The sequence below is a fragment of the Ostrinia nubilalis genome, chromosome 16, assembly GCF_963855985.1.
Source record: "Ostrinia nubilalis chromosome 16, ilOstNubi1.1, whole genome shotgun sequence".
Taxonomy (NCBI): Eukaryota; Metazoa; Arthropoda; class Insecta; order Lepidoptera; family Crambidae; genus Ostrinia; species Ostrinia nubilalis.
This window is the reverse complement of record NC_087103.1, coordinates 1,834,349-1,846,851: the sequence shown is the minus strand read 5'-3', so window position 1 is coordinate 1,846,851 and position 12,503 is coordinate 1,834,349. Positions and strand designations below refer to the sequence as shown.

The window sequence follows — 12,503 nt, the reverse complement described above, 5'->3', positions numbered from 1 at the left end:
ACTGAAAGTGGTCACGCTGCAGTCAGCGTCAAACTGACAGTCCGGATCCGGAAGTAAACCAATACAGGTAAAAAAACGGCGAGTGAAAAAAAAGTTTAAGGTCGACGCATACCTTTGAATTCGGATATCAACTCGCATTATTCGTTCAGTATTCTCCCTTTTTCAACGCAAAGGGTAGTCAACGTTAAGCCGGGTCTTTAGCGCGTGTTTTACCCTACACGAGTGTAGAGCAAAACTTAACAAGCGCTGGAGATGGAGACCCGGTTTGAGCTTTACGCCTAATAGTTGGCGGGGCGAAAAGCGATACGGTTCCCTTTCCGAATTGATTGGTGTGCTATTACCTTAATCATTCCGTTTGGTTTTCTGTGATATAAAAAAAAAAAAGATTGTCAGAATTTGACAGTTGTCAGATGTGAAATGTAAAAAATCTCACGCAAATACACGTGCGTGCGATTTATTTTTTCTTGTATTTTCAATGCAAATTAAGTAAAATTATATCCATAAAATGTCGAAGAAAATTAAGCATTTAGTTGTTGATACAACGGCCTTTATTAAAGCAGCCAATTTACAAGATCTAGCTGAGAACGTTTACACAATTCAGGAAGTGATTGATGAAATTACAAATGATCGTCAGAGAAGAAAACTTGTTGTCTTGCCGTACGACTTGAAAGTGAAGAATGTGTTTGCTGAAAATATCAAATTTGTCACAGATTTCTCCAAGAAAACCGGAGACTACACAAGCCTGTCGGCAACAGACATAAAGGTTATGGCACTGACTTACCAACTTGAAAAGGAAATGATTGGCACGGAACACTTAAAAACTGAGCCTACAATGCAACGGACTATAAAGGTAACAGGTCTAGGGGGCTACAATGGTAACCAGTCTAGTGAAAGTGCACCGAACACTGCTGAAGTTCAAAGCAGTGAAAACAATGCAGACAATGAATCTGAGCCTGTCACTGAAAGCGATACAAATACACCAGATGATGTTGGTAATCAGTCCAAAACTGCAGAAGAAACTGATGAATTAGCACAAAAAATTGCAGAGCAAATGCAAAATATCGACTTGAAAGATGAAGAAGTAGATAACCTTATAGTCAAGGTAGATACAGATGAAGAAGAGAATGAATCAAATGAAGAAGAAGACTCTGACAGTGATGGAGGAGACTGGATAACCCCGGGCAACCTGGCTGAAAAGAAGAAGGAAATGGACATGGGAGAATTTGAAGATAAAGCTGTAGAAGTTGCCTGTATCACCTCAGACTTCGCCATGCAGAATGTCCTCAAACAAATAGGTTTAAATGTTACAGCTATAGATGGAAGGATAATCAAACAGCTTCGTACCTTTATTTTTCGCTGCACAACCTGTTTCAAGACAACCAGTGTGATGACAAAACTGTTTTGTCCCAAATGTGGCCATGCCACACTGAAGAAAGTGGGGGTCAGCATAGATGATGATGGCAACCAGCATATCCACATCAATGGTCGTAAGCCCTTGTCTGCAAGAGGGAAGAGATTCAGCTTGCCCACACCCAAAGGTGGACAGCACTTCCAGTACCCAATCCTCACTGAGGACCAGCATATTCATAAAAGATTTGCAACCAAAATGGCCAGGAGCAAAACTAATGCCTTAGACCCTGACTACATCGCTGGCTTCTCACCTTTTGTCATGAAAGATGTCAACTCAAAGTCTGCGGTTCTGGGAGTCCGAGCCAACAAACAAGATGTCAAATACTGGATGAAAAACTACTCCAAGGGAAAGAAGAAATAACACTATTTATTATTGTAAAATAGAATCTATTGTCTTATTATTAAAAACAACTATACATTCAGTGATTCGTATCATTCAACCCTACAGTAAATAACAGTGTACATTGTGCTTGTAAATAACTACTTATTTGTAAGTTTCTCTTCAACAAATATAAAGGCGGATTCGATGCATGAGCATGAGGACATCTCATGTCTTGGGTGACCTGTAACATAATACAACACATTTTAGAGTTCTGTGAATCTTTTGAAAAGTAACCCATGTAAGACAAGTCTGTTAAGTGTCTGAATATGATAAATATTTACCAGCAGACACCCTAGGGCAATCAAATTCAGGAGTTTTCATAGGTGTGTCCAGTGGTGCAGATGAGGAAATCCAGTTTCTTGTTATCTAAAATAATAAAACATTGTTAAGCTCCTTCAAAAAATAACATTGAGTAACTTTCTATAAAAATCTGTAGTTACCTCCTTCATAAATGTGGGCATTTTTATTGGAGAGAATGCATGAACAGAATCTGTAAATGCTATGGCTTTGACTCTCTTCTCAAATTCACTTTTCAACTGGTCTGCTAGACTGACTGTCACCACTCCTCCGTAGCTGTGTGCTACAATGACTACAGAAGTTGCTTTGGCTTTAGATATGTATGTCTCCCACACATAGTAAGCATGCTCTTCAGCACTGCTGCTATGTGGTATCTTCTTCCCATCTGCTTGGTAATTATCATTGGTATTCAGAATCATAACTCCATAGCCTTTGGCAATAGCTCTTTCAATGTAAGGGATCTGAGTTCCTTGTTCTAGGTTTTCGTTGATGATTAGCCTGCAAAATTGTAAAATAAACAAAACTCAAATTCCAGTAGATGACATTAAATTCAGTAAAACTATTGTACTAGTTATTTTACCAGTAAATTTTAAACAAGTATTGATCTAGAACACTTACGATCTAGCCCATTGCCCAGCTCTGACTGCTCCTGATCCATTAATTAGAACAAGGAGCACATCCTTATGGTTGTAGTCTTTGGATGCAAATATAAAGGTGCCCGTCGCCGGCGTGGAGCCCACGGGCACAGGCAATCTAACTAGATTATATTTGGTTTCAAGGAGGCTGTATATGTGCTCAGTGATGGCACTACCCAACTCCTCATAGTGAGCCTGACACTCTTGATGTTGATCACTGATGTTAAACTGAAACGGCTCCTCACTAGGTTTGCCATCAGGACCTATTTTTCTTAATTGCCCATCTAAAATTTAAGTAAAGTATGATTGTATGAAAACATCAGACCATTCTTAGCTAGTATTATTTTAAGTGAAAATCCTTACCACTGTTGAATGCATAACCCAAATCCTTCATGCTTTTCACAGCTTCCATATTCTTTAATGTCGTAGCACTTGCAGTGTAATTTATTTGAGGTACAATCGGTTTTATAGGATAAACGGAGCGGCAACACAATCCCAACTTACTAATATGTTTGCGAAGCATTAACACAATATTACTCCTAAAAACTGTGCTGATATAAATTTATATATCATGAGAAATCAGTTTAATTATCAGAGAATAGAATTAATGGGATTAAAACCAGGAAAATTTAAAGAAATACGCAAATCAATTAATTTGTTGTTGTGCGGGTTGTCATGTTGCATGACAGCATTGACAGCTGATAAAAAAAACCAAAATGTCACATTGACAGCCTTTGTACTTTTTTATACAATATTTTGGCAATGGAACGATGTGATTTAAGCCTCGTTTCATTAGCAAAGTGGAGATCTTTCTGAAATCATCTAAAGAAGCATACCTTGAAGCTATTTTAATTTAAAATCAGATAGAAACTTTTAATTTTTTCAATTTACAATGGATAATCTACCCGTTTTCAAAAGTATCTCCTCTTGTGCTTACTTATGATAGACCATTGTTCCACTAGTGACTAGAATACTGCAGGAATCTACTCAATAAAGCGCTACATCAAAGTTTCTAATGAATGAACAATTCCTACATAACAAAATCATGGTTAGTTTTGGATTTTTATTGGATTTCATTCACCAAACTACAAAAGTACCTCAATACAAGTCAATTACATTATCTTTATCGCTTAATATAATATCATACATCATGTTAGTAATAATAAAAGTAATTTCACTGATATAGGTTTAATCATTGTACCAATCAAGGAACAAAAGTGTGAAAGACATAACCAGTAAAACAAACAGGATGTAGACGCGCAAACCAGCGTTCCTCTGAATGGCTTGCTTAATTTGTTCATTAGCATCTTTGACGTTTTCTGTGGCTCCTACTACTGTTGTGGATATCCTATCTATGTCCTGCTCTTGCTGAAGAATCTGTAAAATAAAAACGTCTAGCTTGAAATACTTTTAAACTTTTATCCTTTTATTTAAACCTTGGGGGAGGCCTTTGTCCAGCAGTGGACATCATTTGGCTGAAATTAACAAAATCTTTTTATTTAAATTCATTAATTTTGGATACAAAACCCATTTTATAAGATTTCCCTAACTAAACTTGGTTTTTATAAAAATATGTAAAGATTAAAATCAAGATAGTGTTTCATTACCTTTTCAGTGAAAACTTCTTGTAATTCAGCTATATGCAAGACTTTGCTCTCAATCTGCCGCACTTCTTCAGTCATGTTGTTCAGTTCGTTCAGAAGCTGCACATTCTCTGCCTCAAACATCTGCATCTCTTCTGCACTCAGCTGCTCCTCATCTGCCAACACTGCAGTTTCATTCTCTGACAAATCCAGACTTCTCTTAGCATTGTCAGTTTCTTCCACTTCCGCTGTTTCTTCTTCTTCTTTGATATTTTCTTTGACTATAATATCTTTCTCTGTTACAAAAGGGTTTGGAATGTTAGACTTAGTTTGCGGCAGTTCCAGTCGCGATAACTTGCGTACATCCAACGCTCGTTGCACCCGCAGGGCCTTCAGCTCGCTGTGTATCTTACACACAGCTTTTAAGTACATATCTATGAGATCCATCACGCCGTCCATGTAGTCCCGCATCTGCTGGGACACGGCCACCTTGCGGTTATCGTTCCGGAACTCTTTCAGCAAGTGAGAACAGGTGTTTATAATGCGCTGTGCCCCCGCGTCTATTTGGTCCCTCTCCGAATCTGACATCTCGTCCCCAGTAACATTATCGAAAAAACTTAAATATTTATCTCTGTACTCCAACAGAAAGTCGCGCAGTCTTGTTATTTGCGAATTTATGTCCCTCGCTGTAGTCATAAAAGCACTCTTAGGTTTCGTTCGCAGTATTCGCTGTTTGTCTTCGCTTATGGGGCTATGGATGCCAAAAGCTTTGTTTCGTGTTTTCACGGTTTTTATGCACGCTTTAAATAATGGAGTGATATCCATTTTTTCGGAATTAATCGAAATATTTCGGATTGATTCGCTGTGTTGGAAGTTTTTCACAGGGTACGGAAACTTCCATACTACGATCAAACTTGCTTCCAAACAGCGACTTCAGTCGATAAATTCCAATACTTTTTTTTTTTTTTTCTTCTTTATGGCTCTCGCGGATTGCGTTTAGCCACGACGGGGTTCTTGATTTTTGCGTTCAGTTTTGCCATAAGTTTTGCGGACATTGCGTTTAGACAGGGTGGGATTGGGTTAAAGTTAAAAGGTAGGGAAACGAATCAATTACGGAAGGAAACGGAACAAAGGATGGTTTTCATAGGATCAATTTAGGTGTGATATAAGTACAAAATAATAAAAATAAAATAATATTTACATAAGTACAATATACATTACTATTTACAATTTTATATTATTATGGGTAATAAATTCGGCTAGGATATTATAAACATCAATGTTATTGGTATATAATAGGCAAGTGATGGATGTAGGAAAAGGAATTTTAATGGCTAAAAGAGAACTAATAAAAGAGGAACGATCATATAGGCAACAGTAAAAAAATATGTGATTTAAGTCTCCGACGCCAGAACCACAAGTGCACGAATCATAATCAAGTACATGAATTTTAGCCAAGTGTGCTGGAGTGCACACGTGACCAAGTCGCATTCTAGTTAAAATGGTAGTAACTGTTTTGGAAAGATTAATTTTAACAAACCATGGTTTACAAAGGATGGATGGTTGAATGAGCTTGTAATGTTTCCCCTTAGATTGGCTAGTGAACTCCCAATTCTCATCCCAGGCAGATTTGAGATAAGCTTTGGGAAGGGCTGCCGTTAAGTCATGGCAATAATTTGTGTACGGATGTATATCTCCACACTCAACCGCTTCATTGGCCAGCTTATCAGCTTTATCATTTCCTGGAATATTGGTATGACTAGGAATCCACGCAAAATTAATTAAATGACTGTTAAGACTACATTTGTGAAGTAATTTCCTGCATTCTGTAATAATAGGATAATTAGTATTGTTCTTAAATGGAAATTTATGTAATGCCTGCAAAGCACTTTTAGAGTCACAAAATATTACAGTTGTGTTTAATTTCATAAGGAGAGCATACTCTAAAGCCTTAAACAGTCCAAAACATTCTCCTGTAAAGACTGATGATTCTGGACGGAGTTTTATTTTCTGGACAATATGATATTGTTTATGGTATGCGCCAACGCCAACATGACCCGTTGGAGAGTGCTTAGATGCATCGCAATAGATATTATGATGCCAATCGCCCCAGTGTTCGTCTACGATCTGATTGAACTTAATGTTAGCATTGTAGTCATCCTTATGTATGTCTAGGTTGAAATGAATTGTCGGAGTAAGAATAAGGGATTCAAAATTTACAGAAAATATCGGAAGAAAGGAGGTTCTGTGGACTGGGGCTTGGATTGATATAAATTTACGAAAACTAATAATCACACAAGGAGGAGATTTACGTGACCAATAAGAGGAAGTATCAATTAAATCATTAAGTCTGTTGAGTTTGCTATATATAGGATGGTCAGCAAATTGAAGTACACGGAAAAGATACTTGTCACATAAATATTGGCGGCGTAATTTCAATGGGGGCTCAACACATTCAGCTTGCAAGGCATTGCATAGCACCAGCTATAATCCTTAGCGCTTTAGATTGAATCGCATCCAATTTACTTAAACCAACTAAATTACAAGGCTCTAGATAGAAACTGCCATAGTCAAGTACACTTCTTATAATAGCATTGTATAAAAGTCTTAATGACGCTGGGTGAGCACCCCACCAGACTCCAGAAACACATCTTAAAATATTTAAAAGCTTTTCAGATTTTGCAGCAATGCTATAACAATGAGGAAGCAATACTTTTTAACTACCCTAAAACGCTTTAGATGTCGCTGCTCCTGTTTCCTTCATATTTTCATTTTTTTCTTAATTAAAATATATTTCAGAATATTGTTAATTACAATGTGAAAACTTTTTTTAAAATGAAATTAATTTGTTTTAATTTAAAACTGAACGGTGACATTTTTTGTTATAATTTACATAATAGAGTAGTAGAAATTACTATTTAACATATGGCAACTTTGTTTTTCCTCCAAAATGGCCGGTGTTGTTTTTGTTAGGTTGAATCAATGATATTATATAAAAACAAAAGCAGATAGGTTATAAGCGCTCGCGCTGTGAATACTCAAATACGTCCCAATTGGGACGTCTTGTGTTTAGTCTTCGTGTGGCCTGCGTCGTGCGCAATCGCGTGCGTACCACACCGTAAGTTCCTGTGTTCTTACCAAAATAAATAAAAAATGCCATCGTGTGTGTTTCGAAAGTGTACCAATTATGACTCTAAAGTAAACAAAATACAAGGGATCTCTTACCACATGTGATTATGCAAAATTATTTAGTATTTATATTTTCAATTATTTATGCAAACAATCAAGACGCCATGCGCCATGTTCAAGTTAAGAAAGAGAAAGCGATCTTGTTTTAACGTTAGAGCGATAAGGATGCGTGCGCTGCGGACATAGATTAGTTAGTGCAGAATCGTTAAAACTATAGCTATCTCTTTCATTTGCGTGCTATTTCGTATCTTTTGTTTCACTTATCAATTACATTTGTCAATGTGTGCAATTTGGAATAGCTCGGCACGGATTAAAATCGTAATTTCTATGAACGTAACATATCTATAGTTCTGTAATATCATTGGGTTGAATGCATTCTTGTTTTCTTAGCCATCGTTTATAAGTTCTGTGGCCCTATTAAAGTATTGAAGAGTCGAGTCAAATTCAAGTTCATTCCTTCGTACCTGCTGCTGTTCTGGTTCATCGGAGTTTTGTTCGTTCCTTCGTGAATCGCGAAGAAACTTTCTGTTATGTTCACAAGTGATCTGAGTTTTCTCAAAGTGCAAATGCTTTTTTAGTGTTGTTGAAAACTTTGCGAAAAGACGCTTTTGGTGTATAATATTATGTGTGTTCATAAATAAAGTAAAATTATTAAATTGAAAAGTTTTTGTTTATTTGCATTTCCATGTGCAATGTAGAATTTTTCCAAATCCATTGTTTTGAAAATAATACAATACGTACACCATAAAGATAAATACTTTCAAAATAATGGATTTGAAAAAATTCTACATTGTACATCAAAAAAACAATAATTCTTTGAAGGTTATGAGGGCCTATGTGTGCGTGAACTGTGTGTATGTGTGCGTGGACTTTATGTATGTATGTGTGCGTGGACTATGTATGTATGTGAGCGTTACGTACGTAGGTTAAGTACAGGGAATTTAACACCAGGCTGTCAATTAGTAGGTTCAAAAATTTGACAGAGAGGGTTCTCTATTTCCTATGTATTACTTTTCTCTATGGTTTTTCAAAGGTTTACAAAATGACAGCTATGACAAGTTTATTTTAACGTTTCAAGAAGAAAGAAATAGTGTTGCAATGAATTCACGCATTCACCCTACCTACTCCCCCCGACTGATTATTTTCTAGTACATACATTCTAAAGATGTGTCGTTATGGGTTTTTGAAATAACTAAACGCGACGGTTTTCGAATCACGAATAACGTTTTCAAAACTAGTTTTTTTTAAACGAAGTTATTTCCACAACTCTCAAGCAAGCGTGATAATTATAACGTTAGGTGTTTGGTTAGCTGCAAGGCATTTAGGAACTTATGACCTTGAAAATAAGACTCAAATTCGATTGAATATCTAACGTACGACGAACATTATACCTATTTCATCCACACTTATGTTAACGTCCTATGGCTTTCTCACTCGCACACGCACTCGTTTCGTTGCGATCCTTATTAGTTCGACACCATACATTACTCGCTTTACTCCTTTAGGTTACAAAAAATATGTTTGAGAATCGTCAATGTACGACGTTGTCCTCAAATATGTCATAACGAAGCGGGAAACACGTTATTTTTTATGTCAACCAAACATCTACCTTATGTTGTATGCTTAAGAGTGAATTCAGTTTAGCTTTAGAGCGTTGTGGAAACAATTGTGTTGAATAACGAAGAGATTCTAACGTTGTATGACGTTAAGAAAAAAACTAGTTTAGGCGTTTCTGGATAACGAGTGATCACTGGTCAGGCTGATCACTCGTTTAATAACCCGTGATAACGAATAACGCCCATCGCTAATACATTCATCATTCGTTCAATTTCGTTCCGTTCGTTCGTGAATTTGACATTTTCTTGACGTTTCTGGAGTAAAGTTGATTATTTGTCGGTAAATAAATTTATTCTAATTAGTTTTTTAGTCCATAATCATCAAAATTAATACCATGGGATCAACTGGGCCTAGTTCAAATCATCCCAAACAAAAGCATTCTATACCAACTGATATTTTAGATGATTTGTGCAGGTAAGATTGCTGCAAGAATTTGGAGCATGAATGTGCTTTGTTTTCAAAACATTTTAATCTTTATTATTTTGTTTTCTTCAGCCGGTTCATCATAAATCTCCCTCCTGAAGACAGAGGGAACCTCGTGCGAATATGTTTTCAAATCGAGCTCGCCCATTGGTTTTATTTGGACTACTACTGCACTGACGAGACGACAAAGTTAAACCCGTGTGGTATCAGGGAGTTTGCTGCACATATTTTTCAAGTAAGAAGCATAGTGTTTATTTTGTTATAATTTTTTATTGTGACGACCAGCATTGAATTGCGATTTTATTTCGGTTTGTGAAAGGAAGACTTAGGGACCACAGAACATAAATTTTATACCATTTTTGTTTGTAAAATATCATCTATATTACAACTAGTTAGGGACCCACAGTGTTTAGCTTGTCCAGCTGTCGTCTGTACTTAACTGAATTAGTGTCTACCTGCATTTTTAAATAAAAAAAAATAATAATTACCTACATCTTTTTAAGAAGAAACTTATTTGTCTATTTCTAGCACGTCCCGCAACTCCGAGAGCACGTAAGCAGCCTAGACGCGGTGCTGGACAACTGGAGGGAGTACAAGTTGAAGGTGCCCACGTACGGGGCCATCCTGCTGGACACCGACCTGACGCACGTGCTGCTCGTGCAATCCTACTGGACCAAGGCCTCCTGGGGCTTCCCCAAGGGCAAGGTCAACGAAGACGAAGAGCCGTGGAAGTGTGCCGCAAGAGAGGTAGGTTTCATAATAAATGAGTTGTTTACAATTGGGTTTATTTAGCTATCACCAGTGTACAGTTGACAGCACGAAGCTTAACATGCTTATGTATCTCATAATATAGCCTGACATGCTATTGACTGTACAATGGAGTAGTTATGAAGGTTTCTATTAAAATTAAGAGTAAGGCTCTAGATTGTATTGAATTCTAAATTATCCTACTTATATGATTTTCCTTCTTAACATATCAAACTAATTTGATATAATTTGTCTTGCAGGTATTGGAAGAAACTGGCTTTGACATAAGTAAACTAATCAACAAAAATGACTACATTGAGGCTATTATTCACGATCAAATAGTCCGTTTGTATCTCATTGGCTACATCCCGCGCGAAACTAAGTTCCAGCCTCGAACAAGGAATGAAATCAAAGCTTGCGAGTGGTTTCCACTGGCCGATCTCCCATCAAACAAGAAGGATATGACTCCAAAAGTCAAAATGGGGGTCAGCCCGAATGCATTCTTTATGGTGCTACCGTTTGTGAAACGCATGAGACGTTGGGTCTCGGAACGTAATTCTAAAGTGTTTAATAATAGTACACGAAGGACAAGGCACAAATCTATGGGCGACATCGAGTCTACATCAAGCAAGACTAAAACGAAATCCATTTCTCAGGGGCTTCAAAATGAGATACAAGAGTATCAGCAGCAGAATACCCCTCAGAAGACATATCCGAAGAATAATAACCATGTTAACAGTAATAATGCTTATGTTAACAACAATGGCCATCTCAACAATAGTAATAGCAGCAATAATGTGCATGCCAACAATCATTCTCATAGCAGTGGCCCAAGTACTCAAAGTGGCTCTCAAAGCCACGGCCACAGTCAGCCCAACCATGGCAGTGCCTCTAAAAATGGCAACAACCAAGGAAGTGGTAATAAAAAGGATAAGAAAAACTCGAAGCGCCAGCTGTTTACGCCGCAGAATACTCATACCAATAATTTTTCGCCCGTGCAAAAAGATTCTAGTCCTAATGCGGAGGTCCCGGACGATTATAACGCGTTCTTTAACTTCGTGGCGCCGTCGTGGGCCAACTTCAAGTTCGACCGACGCGCGATCCTGGACTGCCTCACCTGAAATAGGCCAGAGTGCCGCGCGGTTACCTCAAATGCTAAAGCAATTGATGTTTGTGAACTCAACAATTGGCTTTAATAATTTAAAAAAGTTTTGTTATTCAAAATTACTGTTTAAGTATTGATATTTTTCGATACTAATAAACTACTTAGATATCAACTATTCTTTTATTCATCTCAATCAGGTACAGTCCCTATAATAAAGGAAAGTACCCTCATTAAAGTTAGGAAGCAGTTCATTCTAGTTTCTTTATCATGTTCAAAACGGAATTTGAACCCAAGAACTGCGCACGATAGTAAAATAACTGACACAAATTGCATGTGCGTTTTGATTTATGCACTTCGCGTGCCAGGCTATCGTACGTTAATTAATAACTGCGTAGTAAACTTGTAATTAGTGTCTGGAGTGTTACAGTAAGGAATGATGCAAGTCCTTGTCTCTCACTAGTCAGTCACATGTATTAAGGATAAGTACTGTGAATTTGTTTACATGGCATTGTTGAATCGAATCTGAAACAAGTTTCCATATTTTCAAGCTGTTTGTCACATAAATATCTACAAGGTGGCCAATACCAGATGGATATCGGATTTTGCGGATTAGCAGACTGAAAGAAACAAAAAAAATAATATTAGTATGATTTTATTTGTGTAATCCATACAAACAATCTCATAATGAAATTAATATCACATCAAAAATATAGCGCTAATAAAATTAAAACTTAAAATAACTTACAAAATATACAAATTGTTCTAAAAATAAAACTCTTGGTCTTGGCGTCGCATTAAAACTAAGATCTTAGTATCAGGATTATTTCGTTTAAATATCTTTCCAACTATGGCTAATGAAGGCTTTGATCAATGCCAACAATATTGAGGAACCAAATTTACCTACTATTAAAAAATAAAATTTATCTAGAAACATTTGTATTTACAAAAGAAAACAATGAATTAATTATAATGCAGCATCGAAGGACGTCTATTTGCATACACGTAATTTAGCATAAAATACTGAAACGCGTCGCATTTTCTAATACTCGACCAATAAAGCAAAGATTACATAAACCCAATATCTAAATAGCCCTTTAGCTCGACAGGTACAGGTT

The 12,503-nt window shown here is 36.9% G+C and overlaps 4 protein-coding genes across 4 annotated transcripts; 2 read left to right on the top strand and 2 right to left on the bottom strand.

Annotated features, from left to right (window-relative positions):
- The first annotated feature begins 418 nt into the window (after positions 1-418).
- Positions 419-1,832, top strand: LOC135079210 (RNA-binding protein NOB1). The gene has a single exon (XM_063973798.1). It carries the CDS (start codon positions 506-508, stop codon positions 1,769-1,771), a length of 1,266 nt encoding a protein of 421 aa, XP_063829868.1. The 5' UTR covers positions 419-505; the 3' UTR covers positions 1,772-1,832.
- Positions 1,777-3,408, bottom strand: LOC135079211 (FAM172 family protein homolog CG10038). The gene is made up of 5 exons (XM_063973799.1): positions 3,088-3,408; positions 2,708-3,008; positions 2,233-2,587; positions 2,074-2,158; positions 1,777-1,973 (listed from the first exon to the last, which is right to left on the bottom strand). Exons 1-5 carry the CDS (start codon positions 3,245-3,247, stop codon positions 1,891-1,893), a joined length of 984 nt encoding a protein of 327 aa, XP_063829869.1. The 5' UTR covers positions 3,248-3,408; the 3' UTR covers positions 1,777-1,890.
- A 488-nt stretch (positions 3,409-3,896) lies between these two features.
- Positions 3,897-5,186, bottom strand: LOC135079222 (syntaxin-18). The gene is made up of 2 exons (XM_063973812.1): positions 4,332-5,186; positions 3,897-4,101 (listed from the first exon to the last, which is right to left on the bottom strand). Exons 1-2 carry the CDS (start codon positions 5,130-5,132, stop codon positions 3,913-3,915), a joined length of 990 nt encoding a protein of 329 aa, XP_063829882.1. The 5' UTR covers positions 5,133-5,186; the 3' UTR covers positions 3,897-3,912.
- Positions 5,187-9,336: 4,150 nt separating this feature from the next.
- LOC135079080 (m7GpppN-mRNA hydrolase) lies at positions 9,337-11,560 on the top strand. Its single transcript, XM_063973687.1, has 4 exons — positions 9,337-9,527; positions 9,609-9,771; positions 10,065-10,283; positions 10,544-11,560. The coding sequence occupies exons 1-4, from the start codon at positions 9,448-9,450 to the stop codon at positions 11,402-11,404; spliced, it is 1,323 nt and encodes a 440-aa protein (XP_063829757.1). The 5' UTR covers positions 9,337-9,447; the 3' UTR covers positions 11,405-11,560.
- Positions 11,561-12,503: the final 943 nt, after the last annotated feature.

Excerpts from the sequence above, each read along its gene's own strand:
- LOC135079210 (XM_063973798.1), top strand. The coding sequence starts at position 506 with ATGTCGAAGAAAATTAAGCATTTAGTTGTTGATACAACGGCCTTTATT.
- LOC135079211 (XM_063973799.1), bottom strand. The coding sequence starts at position 3,247 with ATGCTTCGCAAACATATTAGTAAGTTGGGATTGTGTTGCCGCTCCGTT. Across the intron at positions 2,588-2,707 it reads GCTGGGCAATGGGCTAGATC|GCTAATCATCAACGAAAACC; the intron begins GTAAGTGTTCTA and ends ACAATTTTGCAG. Across the intron at positions 1,974-2,073 it reads TTGCCCTAGGGTGTCTGCTG|GTCACCCAAGACATGAGATG; the intron begins GTAAATATTTAT and ends ATTATGTTACAG.
- LOC135079222 (XM_063973812.1), bottom strand. The coding sequence starts at position 5,132 with ATGGATATCACTCCATTATTTAAAGCGTGCATAAAAACCGTGAAAACA. Across the intron at positions 4,102-4,331 it reads AAGAAGTTTTCACTGAAAAG|ATTCTTCAGCAAGAGCAGGA; the intron begins GTAATGAAACAC and ends TTTATTTTACAG.
- LOC135079080 (XM_063973687.1), top strand. The coding sequence starts at position 9,448 with ATGGGATCAACTGGGCCTAGTTCAAATCATCCCAAACAAAAGCATTCT. Across the intron at positions 9,528-9,608 it reads ATTTTAGATGATTTGTGCAG|CCGGTTCATCATAAATCTCC; the intron begins GTAAGATTGCTG and ends TGTTTTCTTCAG. Across the intron at positions 9,772-10,064 it reads TTGCTGCACATATTTTTCAA|CACGTCCCGCAACTCCGAGA; the intron begins GTAAGAAGCATA and ends GTCTATTTCTAG.